Source organism: Cyrtonyx montezumae, unplaced genomic scaffold (genome assembly GCF_038088225.1).
Source record: "Cyrtonyx montezumae isolate F1298 unplaced genomic scaffold, pur_monq_1.0 scaffold_0, whole genome shotgun sequence".
Lineage (NCBI taxonomy): Eukaryota > Metazoa > Chordata > Aves > Galliformes > Odontophoridae > Cyrtonyx > Cyrtonyx montezumae.
Genome location: NW_027071824.1, coordinates 6,658,302 through 6,675,754, shown reverse-complemented (window position 1 = coordinate 6,675,754; position 17,453 = coordinate 6,658,302). Strand labels below are relative to the sequence as shown.

The following is a 17,453-nucleotide window of genomic DNA, read 5'->3' as shown; positions in this document are numbered from 1 at the left end:
GCCATATTCGGTACTCTGGGACAGTCCCTGATTTTAAGTGGAAAAAGTCTTTGCCCTTTAACTGGGGGAAATGTCCTCAGAATACATTGAAGTCCAAGCACCGTTTTGAGGAGAATGAAATTGAAAAAGTATACTTTTTATTTAACACAAGCTACTTGAGGTGCTTTCTGTCTTCTCTATGAAGACAAATTTGCATAGTGTTTCTGTTTCAGAATTGTTCTGAGTGGCATTTATACTGAATTTTTACTTGTATTAAGTATATTGTCTCAACAGAGCTCTGGAGAGCACAGGGTATGTTACCAATACAACGTTTTTGGTAGACTTAAAAAGTGCTTTTTGCAGCTTGATTGTTGTCTGTATTTTTATTTATTTTTAAGTGAGGCACTTCTCATTGATGTGGGGAGTTTCTTTAAAAAGATGTAAGTCATAGCTACCCAGGATGCACTGCACAGCTGTTCCATACCTCTCCTAAGAGGGAGATTTTTGGTTGTGATTGTTATGCTTTTAAAAGGGAATTAGTTAATCAAATTGCTGGTTTTGGAATGCATTGAAAGGAATATTAAAATGCATTAACTTCATTAAAAGAAGTGAGCAGATAGGCAACAAAACAAATATTAGTCAAATAAGCATGAACTTGCCTATGGAGCCAAATTCAGCCCTAGTGAAATCAACAGAGCTGTGCTTGTCTACAGCATATTTAATTTGGCCTATGCAGAGCCGACACTTCATTTGGTTGTCAAAGGTGTGTATATTAAAGATGTATGAGCCATGTGTCTCCTTCGTGTGATTAACCTCTGAAGTTCAATGCCCACTTTTCTTCTTAGTTCAGCTGCACAGTTCTATCACATACGCGTTTGGTGCACGTATGCACTGGAGGTGCAGGGAGACATTCCCACCCCAGCATTAGCATGGGGATGTGAGCTATGTCTGCAGCAAGGGCATGATGAGATGTGTTGCAGACCAGAACCTGCATGCAGGCTCCAGCTAATGGGCTGCGCTGAGGTCTCTGCCACCATCTTTCATTACTGCTGTTACTCACACCAGCGAGAGTAAAGGAAAGGCTGGTATGCCTATAATCACATGTTCATTTGCTATGTAGATATATCTAAAGAGCCTCTGAACATAGGAAAATTGTTCTGGAATGAGGTAGGGGATGGATGTAAAACAGAACCATGCCCAGGTGGCTCATTCATTCTGGAATGACAGTGCTTTTTCCTGGTTTCACTTAATCCACTTTCAAAAAAAGTGAACTCTTATGCTGGCACAATATTTGTCTACATATGGTTTTGGTTAAGAGTAATTACTGCAGTATAGTAATAAGTGTTTTGGAATAATTTTGCGTGTAGACAAGTCCAAAATCGCACACCTGAAAACAACATACTGTACATAGTCTTTCTGTATAACGTAAGGTTAATTTAGCCCAACATTTGACCTACTTCTTTTCTTGTGAGGCATATTTAATTCATTACAGGTTTTTCTTTCTTAGCAGAAACTGTACCACAGCCATGTGCTTATGATCAATTCAAGGACAGTGCTTCCATGTGCACTCAAGATAAACAAACAATTTATACAACATATACTCTGAGTACATTCTCGGCTGTGTTGAAGCAGACATTTGCCTCTTTACTGCAGAAAATAACAGGTTCTAGATTGTAAATATTTTGAGTAGGTTGTTAACAAATGAAAAACAAAACCCAAAGGTTTATGTCCTCTTGAACATCCATGATCTGCTTGTCCTTTGACTACATAATGCTCAAAGCATGAAAGTATCTGCATGAAGCACCCGTTATAATTCAACAGCACTAGCTCCTGCATGAGGAACCTCCCATGCAGGATGGCAATGGGGCTTCCAGGAGATACCTTAGGAACCGGGAGCTAGCTCTTCAATTGCTCACAGAGAACTGAATCAGGAAAGTTCTACTGCAGTCTCAGGCAGTTACTCTGCTCTGAATGGGCGCAGGAGGGCTCAGAATCAACTGTATTGTATCAGTACTGCTTTATAGGAAAGTTATTGAAATAAACAAAAGAAATCCTTTCTCATTATTTAGTTGTTTGTTTGTTTTGCAGCTTTGTGCCAAGAAGAAAGTTCTTCATACATCATTCTGTCTCATTCTGTGCCACACAGCTCCCTGTAAAGAGATGTGGATCTGACCTGAATTAAGACTCCTAAACTTTAAACTGAAAAAAGGAAATATAAATATCCCTAGATATAAGCTCAGGTAGTAAAAAAGACAAGTTTTGAAGATAAAAGTAAATATAAAAGCTAGATGGTACAAGTTGCTCAACCTTTAAACATTGACATGGGAAAAGATAATAAAGCTATGACGATATGTAGAAAAAAAAACCCTGCTTTTTGTGAAAGGCAGAGGTACCCAAGGATCTTCCTATGTGCAGATGAAGTCACCCTGCTATCCCATGTATCAGGCAAATAACCATGCTGCAAATGCAGTTCTCATTCTTAAGCTCCAGTTGTGATTATGAGCATCGCCTTACTCTGCTGCGCTGGTTCTTGGCTGAAGGATACAGGGAATGGATTTCACGTAGGTCTCCTTCATGCTAAGCCTACTTATTTGAGTACAGAGCTTTTTGATAAGAAAGCAAGCATTGAATGAAAAAGATAAAAGCACAGATAAATGTGATAAAAAAACAAACAAACAAATAAACAAGCTCTTGAATCCTGTTGTGGTGTAACACTGGTCATGGGCCTAGTCTTGATAGTAAGGCAAAAAGTAGACTGAGACTGAATGCAATGAGGGCTTGGGGACCATGCAGGAGTGTGTCTAAAATCATTATCATGTCGACAGCTGGATTAGATTGCTTTACACTGCTGCCACTAGGAGCTTTCTGAAACAGGAGCAACCTTCAGTGAGAAGGTGCCCTGGATCTGCCCTGCCCCTGCTAGGACAGGGGACTGCTGATCCAGCGAGGAGCTGTGAAATGTGGAGGTCTTGGAGACAACAACACAACAGAAACGAGGAAACCTCAGCACATGGCCAGTGCAGAAAAATGAAGGATCCTCTCTGGGAACTGGTTAGTAGCAGTGATGTTTAATATTTGTTGTAACAACCACTGACTGTTTTGTTTTTTGTTCTAACAATGTGAATTATGCATTAAACATTAATACAAGTGAGTGTACTTTTCTTTTGATCTTCAAGCATAATCATTTCTAATGAGAGTTTATACACAAGCATTGAAACAAATCCCTGAGTCATGTGAATTTACATTGGTTTTACTCTGTGTGAAAGATATCCCACATGGGTTACTCATGTCTGTTGTACATAACATACTTATAAATCAGAAAATAAAAAAAAAAAACTTGCATTTGGCCTAACATAAGTATCAGTATAGACATTTAGTTCACACACTAGCAATAATGCAATATTGAAAAGTGAATTTATCAGAGATCAGAATCAAGGGTGAGGTCCCCACCCAATTAATGTCAGATCCAAGTCCTCGCAGAATAAAAAAGATCACCTGATTTCTGCAGCCTGGCTTCTAACAAGACTTGGCAAAGTACTGAAGGAATTTGAACTAACTGTGTAAAGAAGGTAGCAAAAAAGCCAGACTTTGGCTTGCTTGATGTAGATAAAAGCTGCCCAGGTGCCATCTGCAAGTACTGATACTACATATATGTACAGCAGACAAATTCTACGATGCTCAGGGGCACCTCCCCTGATGCTCTTGACAGACAAACTGACTCCACGTGAACCAAGGCCAGAACCATGTCTCATTTCTGCTCTTTTAAACACCAGTGACAAACTGCATTTTGTGAAAGCACAAACACTGTGTAATTGCTAACACAGTTATTTAAAGTGAAAATGGAGTTTGAGCCTTTCCACATGTGGCATGTGCAAAGTACATACAAGATACTAAGTGTAGGGTGGAACCATCTGCAATGAGCCTGATCCCTCTGTATACGAGGGCTCATTACAGGATTTCTAAAATGCCTCTCCTGAACAGATCTTGAAGGCAAAGGCTGCAGAGGAGGAATGGCTGCCAAGAAGGTATTATGTTTAATGGCAGATAGGCTCTATCTATGATCCAGGACATTCCTCAGGAATTCTCAAAAGCCCATTAACGTATTTTATTCTTAACCTATGAGTGCTACAGAAGGACTGGAAGCCAGGGACCTGGAATTACCCCATGTAATACAGTGTTCTTACAGGAGGCTGCAGTCGTGCTTTCTGCCGCTCCTTTGCTTTGGCCTGAATAAGCTTAAAAGCTAATGGCAACGTTTTGAAAAGCAGGGCAGAAGATGCCTACGCATGGAACAGTTTACAGTCTAGAAGAGGAGGAATCATGAAACCCTTCATCCCTGAATATGATTTTTCTAACTGCTGTTTTTTATATGAAGGAAGAGGGACTGATACCTCTGCAGCTGAGAAGAAAGCATCTGTGACACTTCATTATGGAAACTCAACACTGTATGAACTAAATCTTCCCTGAGATTATAGGGCTTCGTATATGGGAGTCACCTGGTATGTTAAGTTGAAAGATGAATAAGTCAGTACTGTATCTTTAATAACTTTCATCTAAAGGACCCCAGCTCCATTTACACCCTGCTAGCAGCCCACTTTCAGAACCTAGCCTTAAAAGTTCAGCAAGTTTTCTGCCTCTTCAGAATGCTGAAGTACTTTCCACACACACAGAAAGCCTCACATCCAATGATATGGGTAGAAAATAGTATATGTAATGCACAGGGAGGCCTTTCTCAGCATGGTTCAGTGTTATAAAGCCTGTCAGACCACAGGCTCCTGGTATGCCCTCACAGCCCTGGAATGCTAGCTGGAAGTGTTCCCCTGTAATTTAGCTCATTTGGAACATTAAAGATGCTCATTTCTAGGGACATAAGTGAAATGTGCTGATACTGAATCCGTCCTTTTTTTTCTTTCTTTCTTTTTTTTTTAACACCTGTAGACCTCTAGCAGCCAGTATAGAAGCTAGTGGGAAGGAGACAACATCGGTTTATATTAAGTTGCTTATGATAGAAAAAAGTGAGAAAAGTGGGAAAAGATCATATTCTCCAAACTAATACACTTATTTACACTTAACTGCCTAACCCCAGTCAGAACCTTAAATTCTGCTACTGACTATACATAAATACCGACTTACGCTGAAGCAATTGGCTGATCAGAGCCACACTACAAACCAAGCATGCAGCCAGAGAAAGCTGGTGGAGCTCTAGTGAAATCAGTGGAGGCATACCAGTTTACACCAGATACGGTCCCAGTCTGCAACTTAAAATAAAAAATAAAAGTAAAAATAATAAATAAAATAAAATAAAATAAAATAAAATAAAATAAAATAAAATAAAATAAAATAAAATAAAATAAAATAAAATAAAATAAAATAAAATAAAATAAAATAAAATAAAATAAAATAAAATAAAATAAAATAAATAAAAAGGAGGGGACGGAGAAGTTGCGATTTTCCTCATGAAAGAGTGGCCATATCATAAAGCAACAAAGTAATAAATTAAAACATAATCAATATTTGCCTGGTAGCCAAGACAGAAGCAGAGAAGCAGAACCAACATGTAGACGTTAGCAATGAAAGCCTACACCCATGTCACTGGATATTTCAACATCCGAGCCACAGAGATTACTACTTAACTGCAGGACAGGAAGGTGAGCTCATTTTCTTGCCCCTGTCCTTTTGGACCCCATTAGGGCTGCAACCTTCCCATCCTCGTCATAGCTAACCTCCTGGTAACACTCCAGGGAGAGGGGCAGAAGCGACACAATAGGTGATTTTCCATGGGCGGATGTGTACATGTGAAGGGAAACAATCAAATTTTAATGAGAATTTGGAGGTTCTTGAAGCTAATTTCTGGGCAGTGCAGAAATTACTGCCAGGAGCCACGTGCTCTCCCCTCCTGTTGATGTAAGCAGGAATCACAGCTGCCCAAGTTTTGCAGAAATAAGTCCAAAACCATCAGGTCATGCCACAAAAGGCACAGTGAGAGAGTCCAACTGAGCTACCCCACTGCCAACACACAACAATTCCTACAGAGTTGCGGATGAGTGCACCAGATTAATGCTACCAGAGCCCTGTTCTCATTAGGTACTTATAGCATAGTAGGGTAAGAAGCTAATTTTGTTAGGTGCTGTACAAAGCATTTAACCAGATGAAGTTCCTGCATCCAAAAGCCCTATGAAAAACCTTGCCGAGGGAATGCAGCAAACAACGGGATATCCTGGGGAGAAAGCCCAGCAGTGATGGTAACAAAGGCAGCTACAGAGGGTTTTCCTCCACCCAGGCTGATGATAATTCTGCCAAGAAGATAAGCTGTTTATTTCCTTTTAGCTATGACACTACATTGCATTACTGAAACATAGTTCATTAATAACTTACAAAGTTTATAAAGCTTTAGAAACCTTGTATTTATGACAACATGTACTGCTTAAAGTCTCTAAAATATATGAAAACCAACAGGGTTTATTTAACTCTTTGTTTTTTCAGATACCTCCTTGCAGATAATTGAATAAAAAACAATAAAATAAAATAAAATAAAAAATTTCAAAATAGCACCAGCCATTTAAGATGCTCTGCAGTTAGGTGGCAGAACTGCAACCACTTCTACCAAAACAAGAGGACTCTTTTCACATTTGGGCTAGATGATCAGAGCCTCCAACAGGCCGGAAAAGAGGTCAATCCTTCCCATTCACCCCTCTGCTCAGGTTACAGCTCTAGCCACACAAAAGAGGAAAGAAACACAAGTCTAAAGGTTAGATGCACCCACCTGGCACTGCCTAGCACTAGGAAAGGCACAAGCTTTGGGACTGGCTTATGCAAGGTAAAGTACAGAGCAACCCACTTTGGGAACTGTCTCCCTTGCACACACCTCTGTATCACCACTTGCCTTACATGGATGAGAGCTGAGTGCACCTCTTTGGTGAAGCAAAGTGAACAAACTTTCAGCATTTTTAGTGCTGTATGGGGTCTGTTAGTGCCCACGTACCCAGCACAGCACAAAGATTGCATAAAAAATCATTATTGGGCATGCTTGTGAAGCTCCCCTGGCCTGAAACATCTTCTCATTACAATTTAGAAGAAACCTCAGGAAGCCTGATATTAGTGATATCAAACCAGCTTTTTCTCAGTGACTCTCTGTACTGAGAGTTCTGCACTTCATTTTTTCTATTCAGCCATTTTATAATTTTTGTATGGCTTTTTTCTTTTCTTTTGGCACCACATGATTATGTACTATAGTACATCTTATTACATTAATTTTTCTACTACAGAGACTGCACCATAATGCTTTGCTACCAGAACCCTGCTAAAAAATAGAGCCACTATCTCGTGAACAGCCAGTCCAAGTCCTTCTGAAGCGTCTTCTGTAAGAACAATGACTCTTTTTCAGGGATTGGTGTTTACTACTCTACTAATTTCCTATAGTTAGACAACCATTGCTCTACGTTCCTACCTGTGCTGGTAGGATATCACTTTTCTGATTTACCATCTCTATACACCTCCCAGAGCAGCATCTAGAAGCAGGTTGTTTCTCCTATTCCACCTGTACACATTGCTTCTTGAGACAACTGTTGAGGTTCAAGCTCAATGAAGGTGACCCTACACTATTCATCAATTATATTTCAGTTATTTCTCTCTCAGCAGTACAATGGACAACATCAGATATTGTTGTTTCTCCTCATGGCCTCAGCACAACAAATTGCTATGCTGGAGCAATTCCAAATGATTGTAAGTATGTCTGCTTCTATGCACACAAATAAAAGAGATAGCATTCAAAGAATTATATGGGTACTGGAAAGACAACAGGGTCATAGGTTCATAGGTTCATAAGGTTGGAAAGGACCTACAAGATCATCTAGTCCAACCATCTTCCTATCACTATCCCTACCCACTACTAAATCAAATCCCTTAGCACCTCATCTAAACGCTTCTTGAACAGCGCTAGGGATGGTGCCTCAACCACCTCCCTAGGCAGGCCATTCCAGTGCCTGACCACTCTTTCAGAGAAAAAATGTTTCCTCAGGTCTAATCTAAATCTTCCCCGGCGCAACTTGTGGCCATTCCCTCTCGTCCTGTCATTATTTATCAGGGAGAAGAGGCCCACCCCCTCCTCACCACAACCCCCCTTCAGGAAGTGGTAGAGTACAAAAGAGGGTCTTCTCACTCGCGTACAGATACAAGCTTAATAGATATTTAATGAACAGAATGTTGCTGCTAAGTGAAGGAGGGTCACAAAATTCTTCAGGAAACAGTTGGAACCAGGTTTTAGTAGGTTGTGAAGGCATCATAAGATGTATGTGTTTGATGGGACTGTATATACGAAGCAGTTTTATATCACCTGCTTTGTAGTCTCATATCAGTCTCACACATATCTTTGGGATCTTCTTTGGGCTCTTCTCCCACTGTCCCTCAGTTCACATCCGTGAAAATACAGAAGAAATTTACTCTTTAAATGTCAATTTTATAATCACTCACAAGTTTTCTATGTTTGTTTCATCAAAATATTCTAAACTATGATGTCAAAATAAGCCATTCATAAGAATTGAGCATAGTTGCAATAGAGTGCAGAACACAAAGCTCAGTGTTTTAAACAAAAATAAAAACAACAAAAAACAAGATTTAAAGATTTTATCTATTGTATGTTTTTCTCAAACAGAATTCTAATTAATTGAGGACAATTTATTTGCTAGAGAACGGATGAATGAGCTGAGAAATAATTCAGTCAGCATTTTACTACAGTCACTGTCACTCACACAGGAATATGGTTGGTGATCCTTCCTTGCAGAACCAAGCTGTATTTGGGAAAGGAGGGATGCTACCATTTTGATAATCACTTTATTCTACCAAGACAAACAAATTAGGACCTAAAGAGTCCCTCTCTTACGTGGCACTTCCCTCAAGCAAGGTTGTCACCCTGACTAATTATTTCCCTAGCTGTGAGACATACCTATGCCATTTATTCCTTTAGATAGATGTTATTTCAGGTTAGGAATACAAAAACAAAGACAAACAAACAAACAAACAAACAACAACAACAAAAATACAACAAAAAATGATTTGCCTTCTGAGTTGAATATCACCCAATTTAGGAACGTAAGTTCCATTTGCTTCAATTTTCCCCTGAATACACCACCAGAAGCAATACCGTACATACATGTGCAACTGCAAAATATTTTTGTTTCCGTATGTCAGTGGTGAACAACACTGGTTTACACTATCTTTTGCTGTACGTAAAATATTTTATCCTCCTACTAATTATTAACACTCTCTACCGATGAAAAGACATCACATGCAGAGCTCCAGGTATCTTACAAACATCAAGCTAAATCCTACTAAAATACATACCACTTTCAGCATTTTTTAAATTGACAAGATGAATAGAACAGTATTAAAAAGGAAATTATTCCAAACATGATATAGAAACGAGTTTTCCTAATTTATAATTCAGAATTCTTCATTATCTTCATTCCTTGTGTGGCGATTTATATATTTTTTTCTATTAAATTTTAAGCAAAGTTTAGATGCCTCACTCTTTTCTTGGATACAAAAAATGCAAAAGTTAAAAGTTCTAAATAATCACCTTGTTCAGGAAACACAGACTGATAAGTAAATGCAAGGAATTAACCCAGTTCAGTTTTGTTTTCCTCTATTTGCACATTCGTCTAACTGAAAGAAAATGTATAAATTCCCCATTTTATCAGTCATCATAAATAGGAGTTAAATGTTGTGACATTTCACTGGCAACTTCCCCATAAGGCACCAATATAATGCGTTGCATTTGATGTAAATTAAAATAATAATAAAGAAATTATTGTCATCCTCTACTTGTACATAGTCTTCAAACAATTAAGCACCAAACACCAAATATCACACTTGTGAACATGATAGTGATTTCTGTGGCAAGGAGAAAGGAGGACAAGGGGTGAAGGAAAGTTTCTAACAAGATGTGAAACATAAAGGCATTAAATAGAAATTTGTGAAAAAATAAGGCCTGTAACTATAGATTTCTACATAAAGATGGTGTTACTTTTACATATTTCTGGCTAGGAATTCTGAGCATTTCTGCAGGCCAAATAGTAAGAGGAAGCTATTCAAAATCACGAGAGTTTTCATATTAAATGCAGTGGAAACAGAAATTAGCTTTTAGCCTTAATCAGTTGCTTAAAGTGAACTTACATTGAGTTATCTTTTCCCCCCTCTGAACTCAAAGACAAAGCCATTATTTGCATATTACTGATGTTCAGGCAGAAAAAATATGCACAAGCAATAATGCGCTATTCTTGCAAGTGTTTTGAGGGAAGGATTTTGTGTTTGCTATTCCCATGCTACATCTTAAGGTCACAATTCACTAATAAAATACTTTTTTTTTGTCTTCAAATGACATTTTTTAAAATATAAATATAGGCAAATCATTTCTAATTTTATTATTCCTACTCTAATCATTAAAAATCAGACACATTTTGAAACACTAAGTTCTTAGAAATACATCATTATCACCAGCATTTATCACAAACGTACTTACTAGATTCAGTTGAACTGCTAAGCATTCTCCTACACCTGCATGATAAAAAGAGCCCCATCTCTATGCATATATGAAATAACAGTAGAAAGTATATGTTATGAATTAGTAATTATACGGGTATTGAATCTTAGGCAATATATATTCTTATTTACCATGCCTATTGGTAATTTTACACATGCAGTAAGTGCTGCTGAAGGCCCTTGTAATGGATGAATATTTGAGATCTGCATTATTCTGTAGCCTCTATCATTATACAAATAGTTTAAAAAAATAACACACAAAAAAAAACCACGTCCATTTGAAAGGAAAAAAAAACAAAAAACAAACAAAAAAATCTCCTTAGTTTTGCAAAGGCAGAGCAGAGATAAACTAATGAAAGAGTAGAAAATACTAAAGTTGCAGACTTCCACTCTTAACAATAACTCATATAATTAAATGCTCTCCCTTCCTTACTGTTAAGAACTAATTTTCTGCAGGGATGTCAAGGAGACTTCTGCTATGCGTTTTGAAAAAGTTAGCAAGCCATCATTTGCTAAATGCCTGTGACATGCTGTTTTACCATTCTTGTCAACTTAAGGCACTTTCATTTAAGAATTGTTTAAATAAATCAGTATACATTCACACCCACACCTAGAAGTAACTGTTTTAAAAGAGTGTTTATTTTACACTTCCTCCTTATTCTTGTTTTCTGCCATATGCTGTTTCCTCAGTGCCGTTCTGATATCATACACAGTAACAGGTGCAAGTAAAGTAAAAAGGAAAGCAATGTACTTTCTCCCTCATTTGTCTCAAGTATTTATTGACAGACAAAGGTGATAAAAATTCTGAGGCAAAAGGTCTAGTCTGACATCTCTTTTAAATAACTCAGAAGTGTACTGAACAACCACAACTCAGTAGCTTTGTCTCCTGCTCTAAAAAAAGCAAGACAAACAAAATCCTGAAATATCTTTACATATTTAGATTTGTCTTCTGAAATCCAGCATGATGTTTGGGAAGTTATATTCAATGGCAGAGTTTCCAAGAGGTTCAGCAGAGTGTTGCTGTTTTTTCAATAGATACAAATTCTGCATCTATTAAAATATAGGTATATCAGTAAAAAATGTTAAACAAAAAAGGGAAAGATAATCAACACAAAATAAATGCAACCACCATTGCTTCAGTAGATTCTTCTGAGTCAGAAATTCCTTTTTCCTCACACTGCAGAACCCCTTCATTCAAACAACAGTCCAGGAACAGCGGTGGCCCCCTAATCATCCCCATTACTAAAGGCAGAAGCAACTGCTATTGTTTAAACACAGCATCCTGTAAGATCCAGTTCTTCCAACCAAATTTGTATTCTCTCCCTTAGATATCTAGTTTTGCTTAGTTTTGAACAAAATTACAGATGTACCTTTGTCAACTCGTGTTCGTTTCCAGAAACTGATCCTTTCAGTAATGTTAGCTATTAGTGATTATGGTATTGCTCAAGGCAGATTCCTTGTTGTAAATGGCACTGAACGCTTTACCTGGATATTGCAACAACACATTATGAGCATTGGGATATAAACAGAATAATGAGTAATGTGGACAGCCTCTGGATTTGAGCAATAAACTAGCTGACTTCTGTGTGAAGACACACTCAGCTAGAAAATTGAGCTATCATCAAAGCATCTGATATGATGCTTGCATCTTTTCTACTTTGCTAGTGACTGATTGTTATATTCAACTGTGAACCACGGCCTGAAATGAGAAAGGTCAAAGTTTTCAAGGACAGTTTCTGGATTCAAGTTTCCAGCTTGAAATACCTATATCCAGATTTCCCAGGTGCAAGGTTGTCAGATGTTTTGCTGGAACCATATCCCCTTAGCATCAGGAAAAAAAACAATGCCAGAAAAGTCCGCACACTACCTCAGACAAATGGCCATTTCATTAAAGAATTGATTCTGAGGTTTAACATCTGTCAGAAGGACGGTATGATCCCTACTAGCATATGCACATTAGAAAATTCAGATCTAAAATATTTATTTAGTCTACTTAACCTTTTCTCACCTCATTTCTCAACATGTTTTGTCTGCTGTTACAAAAAATCTATATAAATTTTGGAAATTTGGCTCATTATCATAAACAGTTGTGGCCTTTTTATTCGATACAGGAGTATTACGGGAGTGCTCTCTTTTAAACATAAGGTTTTGCTGGATCTCTCCATATATAAAAGATAGTAACTTTGCATTATGCTGGTATAAACATTTACTGGCATCACTTGGTTACAAAAGAAAATATGAGAATTACATTCAAGCATCTTTCAATGAGTTCCAGAGTTTTAAGTTCATCCATTATGTCACTGTCTACAGAAACAGGAGCACAGCAGCACTATTAGAGAAGTTTGCCACAGAGTTCAGGACACAAGCCTGGCTCTGTCAGCAACCTGTTGTGACCTAATCCAGTGCACCATATGAAAACTTAATTTCATATCTGCTTGTCTAAAACCAAATGCACTCAAATAAAGTGTTTTGCTGCTTTCACATAACAGAGGCAAGGGGTGGGTAGTTCATACTTCAAAGTTATGGGTGATTTCTTAACTAAAGGGAAAATAAGTGTAGTTCTCTATCATTTCATTGTTATTGGTAAATATGGGGTAATATACACCGTTCTGTATCAAATTAAGAGTTGCTCCTCTTCCTCTTATTGCCAGCTCCGAATGATACCATAGGATTTCCCTGTGACAACGCTAGGGCTGTCCTTTATGCTGCACTGCGAGGGTATTTCCTCTGCTCTGAAGCTAAGTGCCAACTTGCTTAACTTGTGACAACATTTTTCCACAGTCCCGTCAAGCGAATAAGAAGAACGCCAAAAACACGACTATTAGGCCGAATGCCTCTCGGCTCTGTGCATCTCAAAGAAACGAATACACGTCCCGTAAAATCCAGCATTCAGAAAACCTTCATCCCTGTGACCTCCCGCCTCATCTCATTACAGCGCGACTACCGACTCTCTTTGCCTTTTCGCGCCAGAAAGGGCAGCGCGGACAGGCGGCCGGCGCAGGGCGCAGCTACCCGCGGCGCCGAAGGGGATGCCCGACCCAGAGCGGGGCGCCGCACCCCATGGAGCCTCCGCGACTCCTCCCGCCCCTGCATCGCTGCCGGCGCGGCCCGCTCCCAGCGCCGCACGCCGATCCCGCGAGTGATACGAAGTGACGTGTCTCGGGGACGGGCGCGGAGCGCCGGGAGGAAGACCAGCCTGCTCTCGGGGCTCCGACAATTTAATTCCGGGGCTTTCAGTAACTTTCACCCCCGCCTCCCGCCCTCCCAGAAACTTCGTACAAAGCCGAGGAACGGGAGAACAAAGGGTCAAAGAACAAAGAGCACAGCCAGGAGGGGAATGGAGGGCTCGGGTTGACCCCTCCCCACCCGCCTCCAGCCCGGAGCACACGCCGTGGGGCCCAAGACCAGGGTGCGACCCCCCCCCCCTCCGCAGCATGCGTGGGCTGGCTTGGGACCTGCTTCGGGCCCGACAAGCGGTGCCCTCGGTAAATAACTCGGCCAGAGCTGTCCCGGCACCTCTAAAACGCTAGAGGCCCCAGCGCCGACTCTCGGAGCACCGTGGGACCCCACCAGGGGAGAACCATTCGGGAAGACAAGGAAAAACGTACTCATTGCTCCGCTGCAGGTGTCCCGCCCGCCTCAGCGCTGCTTTAAACTCTCGCTGAAGCGTCGTCAAGCGCTGTTTTTTGGCTGTCCCTCTCTCCTCACACACCTATACCGAGAGCGATCCCCCCCGCGAAACGGCTACCCTGCTTAAAACCCCTTGAAAGCGGCAGGTGTCCTGTTACCTGTTGCTACGAGTACGAGGTCCCAGTGCTTTCACCAATGTTTTAATCTTTTTTTTTTTTTTTCTCCTCTTTCTTCCCACCCCCCCACCGTGACCTGCTCGCTGCAGGTGCCACACTGCTGGTGTAAAGCGACTTCAACCAGGTGGCGGGGCACGGCACGGCACGGCACGGCACGGCACGGCTTGGTCTGGCAGTGCCTGGCTGCAGGATAGGACGGGAGCTGCCGACCTTTTCGGGAAAACGTTTCCAAATACTTTAGGAGGTTGTTTTCCGTGTAAGCTAGAGGTGAACTAACGGAGCCTCTTTCCTGAAGGAGAAATTAATCTACTCCTTAATCAAGAAAAAGCAGAACAAAACCGTCACGGATGTGGATAACAGCGCGTGAAAGCGGGTGGGCTCTCTCGGAGCCCTCACGACCCGCAGGGGAAAAGCCACCGTGCCCCTCTCCTGACCTCACCGGGAGAGAAAAGCGATGCGTGGGATGGGTAAAGAGCCCGAGCTGAAAGCCTGAGGGTCACCACTTGGAAGCACGAGGTGCAGCTGTGACGCTTTCGCGTGAAATCTGCTCGGGGACCGGGAGCAGGACTCGTGGCTGCCCGTGCCCTCAGTGAGCTGCAGCCAATTACTTCGCTTTCATGTGAAAAGTTTTGCGTACGGCTGCATGTGAGGAAACGCGAGAAGCTGACGAGTCTTTGTTATGATTTAATCAAATAAATTAAAGAGGGAAGGGTTGGGATACACCCAGTTTGGGACTTCAAAAAAAGAAAAATGAAAAGAAAGGAAAAAAAAAGGAATTAGTTTTCAGGACGCTCTGTCCAACCCTTTTCCCGATGCGCAGGGCAGCGCCGGGCTCGCCGAGCCCATTCATCGCATCGCTGCCGGGGGTTTGGGGTTTCTCTTTTCCCTTTAATGCAATCGCTTCTTGAAAGGAACTCGAATTTCGGGGGGAAAGGGTGAGTAAGTGCCAAAACAAGCTGGGGGTGGGGCGGATTTTGGTGTTTCAAGCAATTTAGCAGTTATGCTCGCAGCAGAGATGTAGGTGGGTACTTGAAAACCTCTTCCACCGGGGTGTCCTATTTTAGCAATTTTAATTAACGCATGGTTTAAAAGATGCAAAGGAAGAGCGAGCTCCTTGCCTTATTTCCAATGGGCGTGGGGGCTACTGTCAGGTACAAAGTACTCCTAGCTTGTTCTAACGTGCACCTTTGTTTAAAAGAGAAATAATAACAATAATAAAAATCAAGCTCTTCCTCTGATTTCAACTGATGTTTTTTTAACTGGATTTCTTTCCTCTGCTTTGTGTGATCTGATACCTACCGTGTAGCCCTGGCCCACTTTCAGCCCTGCGGGTGCGCTGTATTACGTGCGTGGCTGAAAGAAAAGGGAAAAGACGCTCCTGCGCGCTGTACCTGCGCTCGGGAGCTGAACTGTGAGCAAACCCGGGCTCAGCGGAGCGCGGATCCTCTTCTCTCCCTGCAGCCGTGGCTGTGCTTGTCCAGCCCGGCCCCTCGGATCAATCCCTCAGCCGTTTCCTGACGCTTCTTTACACGGCTCCTTCTTGAAAAGGAGCCTTTACCGCCACCTATAAATAGCCCCGGAGCGGAGGCACGTTCCCTGTGCTCCGTTCTCCCGGCGGCAGCGCGGTCTCCCCGCCGCGCCGTGCGGGAGCTGCTCGCACGGTCCCTCCGCAGACTTTGGGGCGAGCGGCCGGCTCCGTGTTCCTACACCCAGACCACACCGGCCGCCTTGAACTTTGTTCCCAGGCACGTGAGGGAGAGGAGCAAACACCGACACTCACCGCGCTCTTTGGATTCTCAGGAGCAACTCCGTCTCTCCCTCTTCTTTGTGTATGAATGAGCGGAGGTTACAGCCCGGGCACGCTGTATAATGCCCCGGACAACCCCGGCCCTGTTAATTTAATGCTACGCTAACCCAACGGCGTGCTATTGGAGCCCTGCGAGGGAGCCGGCAACACCGCGCCTCCCCACGCACAGCCGCTCTAAGAGCTGCCGTCCCTTCTTATAGGGCGCGGGGGTTTGGTCCCCACTCGAACCGACCGGGCGCTGCTCGTGGGGTGAGCGCATGGAGAGGGGAAGGAGCCTCTCCCCTTTCCGCGCAGCGCTCGCTCGAGACGCGCAGATAGCGCGCAGCCATCGCCCCCGCGCCCTTCAAGCCCGCTCTCTCTCTTTTTTTTTTTTTTCCCTCTCTTTTAATTCCCCCAGATGGGTTTTGATGAATACAGATCGTTACCCGCTCGGATACCACGGGAATTGTCTGGGGGGTTGAGCTGAGCGCTCCGGAAAGGAGGAGGGAGGGCACTGAGCCGCGCTTTCTCCCCGTCCCCAGCTCCCCCGCCGGCTCGGGCTCGAGGGACAGCGCGACCGCCTCAACCCCCTCCTCCTCCTCCGCTCCTTCCTTCCTCCCTCTGCCCGAGCGCATTTCGCCCCCGTGCTCGCCCACGATCTATTCCTCCTCGCAGGGAGGAATGAGCCGCGCGAACTCCAACTAAGAAGGAAAAGAAAAAAAAAGGAAAAAAAAAAAAAAAGGTGGGAGGGAGACAAGACGGGAATAAAAAAAAAATAAGGAAGGGGAGGGAGGAAGAAAAAAAAAAGACAGAAAGTGTCTGTGCGTGATCGCTGCCCATCTGTGCGAAAGGTGCTGGCTGCGCGGTACTCACATGGCTGTGCGGAGCGGCTCGCGGCAATTAATGAGGCTCGCAGCTGGAGCTCCTCTCGGCCCGTTCTGATGGAGCGCTCTCCGCTGCCTCTCGCGCACGCACAACCCCGAGCAGATGCTCCAGGACCGGCCGCTCTGCAAGGGGAACAACGCGGGAGGGTTTGTATCGCTCTACGTTCGGGTGTGTAGCCTATAAATAGCGAACTTTTTGATGGAATCAGCGAACAAATGAGAGGAGAAGGCGTAATTTTGCGCAGGGAGCCCCCCTTTCTCTTTGCGAGATTAAACCCCCCCAGGCAGCGGCCAGAGCGAAAGTTGTGGGTGTGCAGAGAGGAATTCGAGTTCACTGCGATCGTATGCGAGATTTTTGTTTGTTTGTTTATTTGGGGTTCTGCTTTTTTTTCCCCCCCCACCCCCCCCACCACCACTTACACACACAGCCCATACGTTACACCCTCCCTCCTTCAACTCGGA

At 42.6% G+C, this 17,453-nt stretch overlaps 1 protein-coding gene across 4 annotated transcripts in view; it reads right to left on the bottom strand.

The window, feature by feature from the left end:
- Positions 1-17,000, bottom strand: part of ESRRG (estrogen related receptor gamma) — a 376,167-nt gene extending 359,167 nt beyond the window's left edge. Inside the window, exon 1 of one of the 4 annotated variants that reach the window (XM_065744802.1) lies at positions 16,981-17,000. Coding sequence is in view for 1 of the 4 variants with exons in the window: in XM_065744469.1 (XP_065600541.1) it covers positions 16,981-16,982 (2 nt within the window). In the remaining 3 variants the exon portion in view is untranslated. Of the gene's footprint in view, positions 1-16,101; positions 16,543-16,980 lie in introns of those variants that run through there. The other 3 variants (XM_065744469.1, XM_065744720.1, XM_065745111.1) reach the window with 3 other exon arrangements.
- Positions 17,001-17,453: the final 453 nt, after the last annotated feature.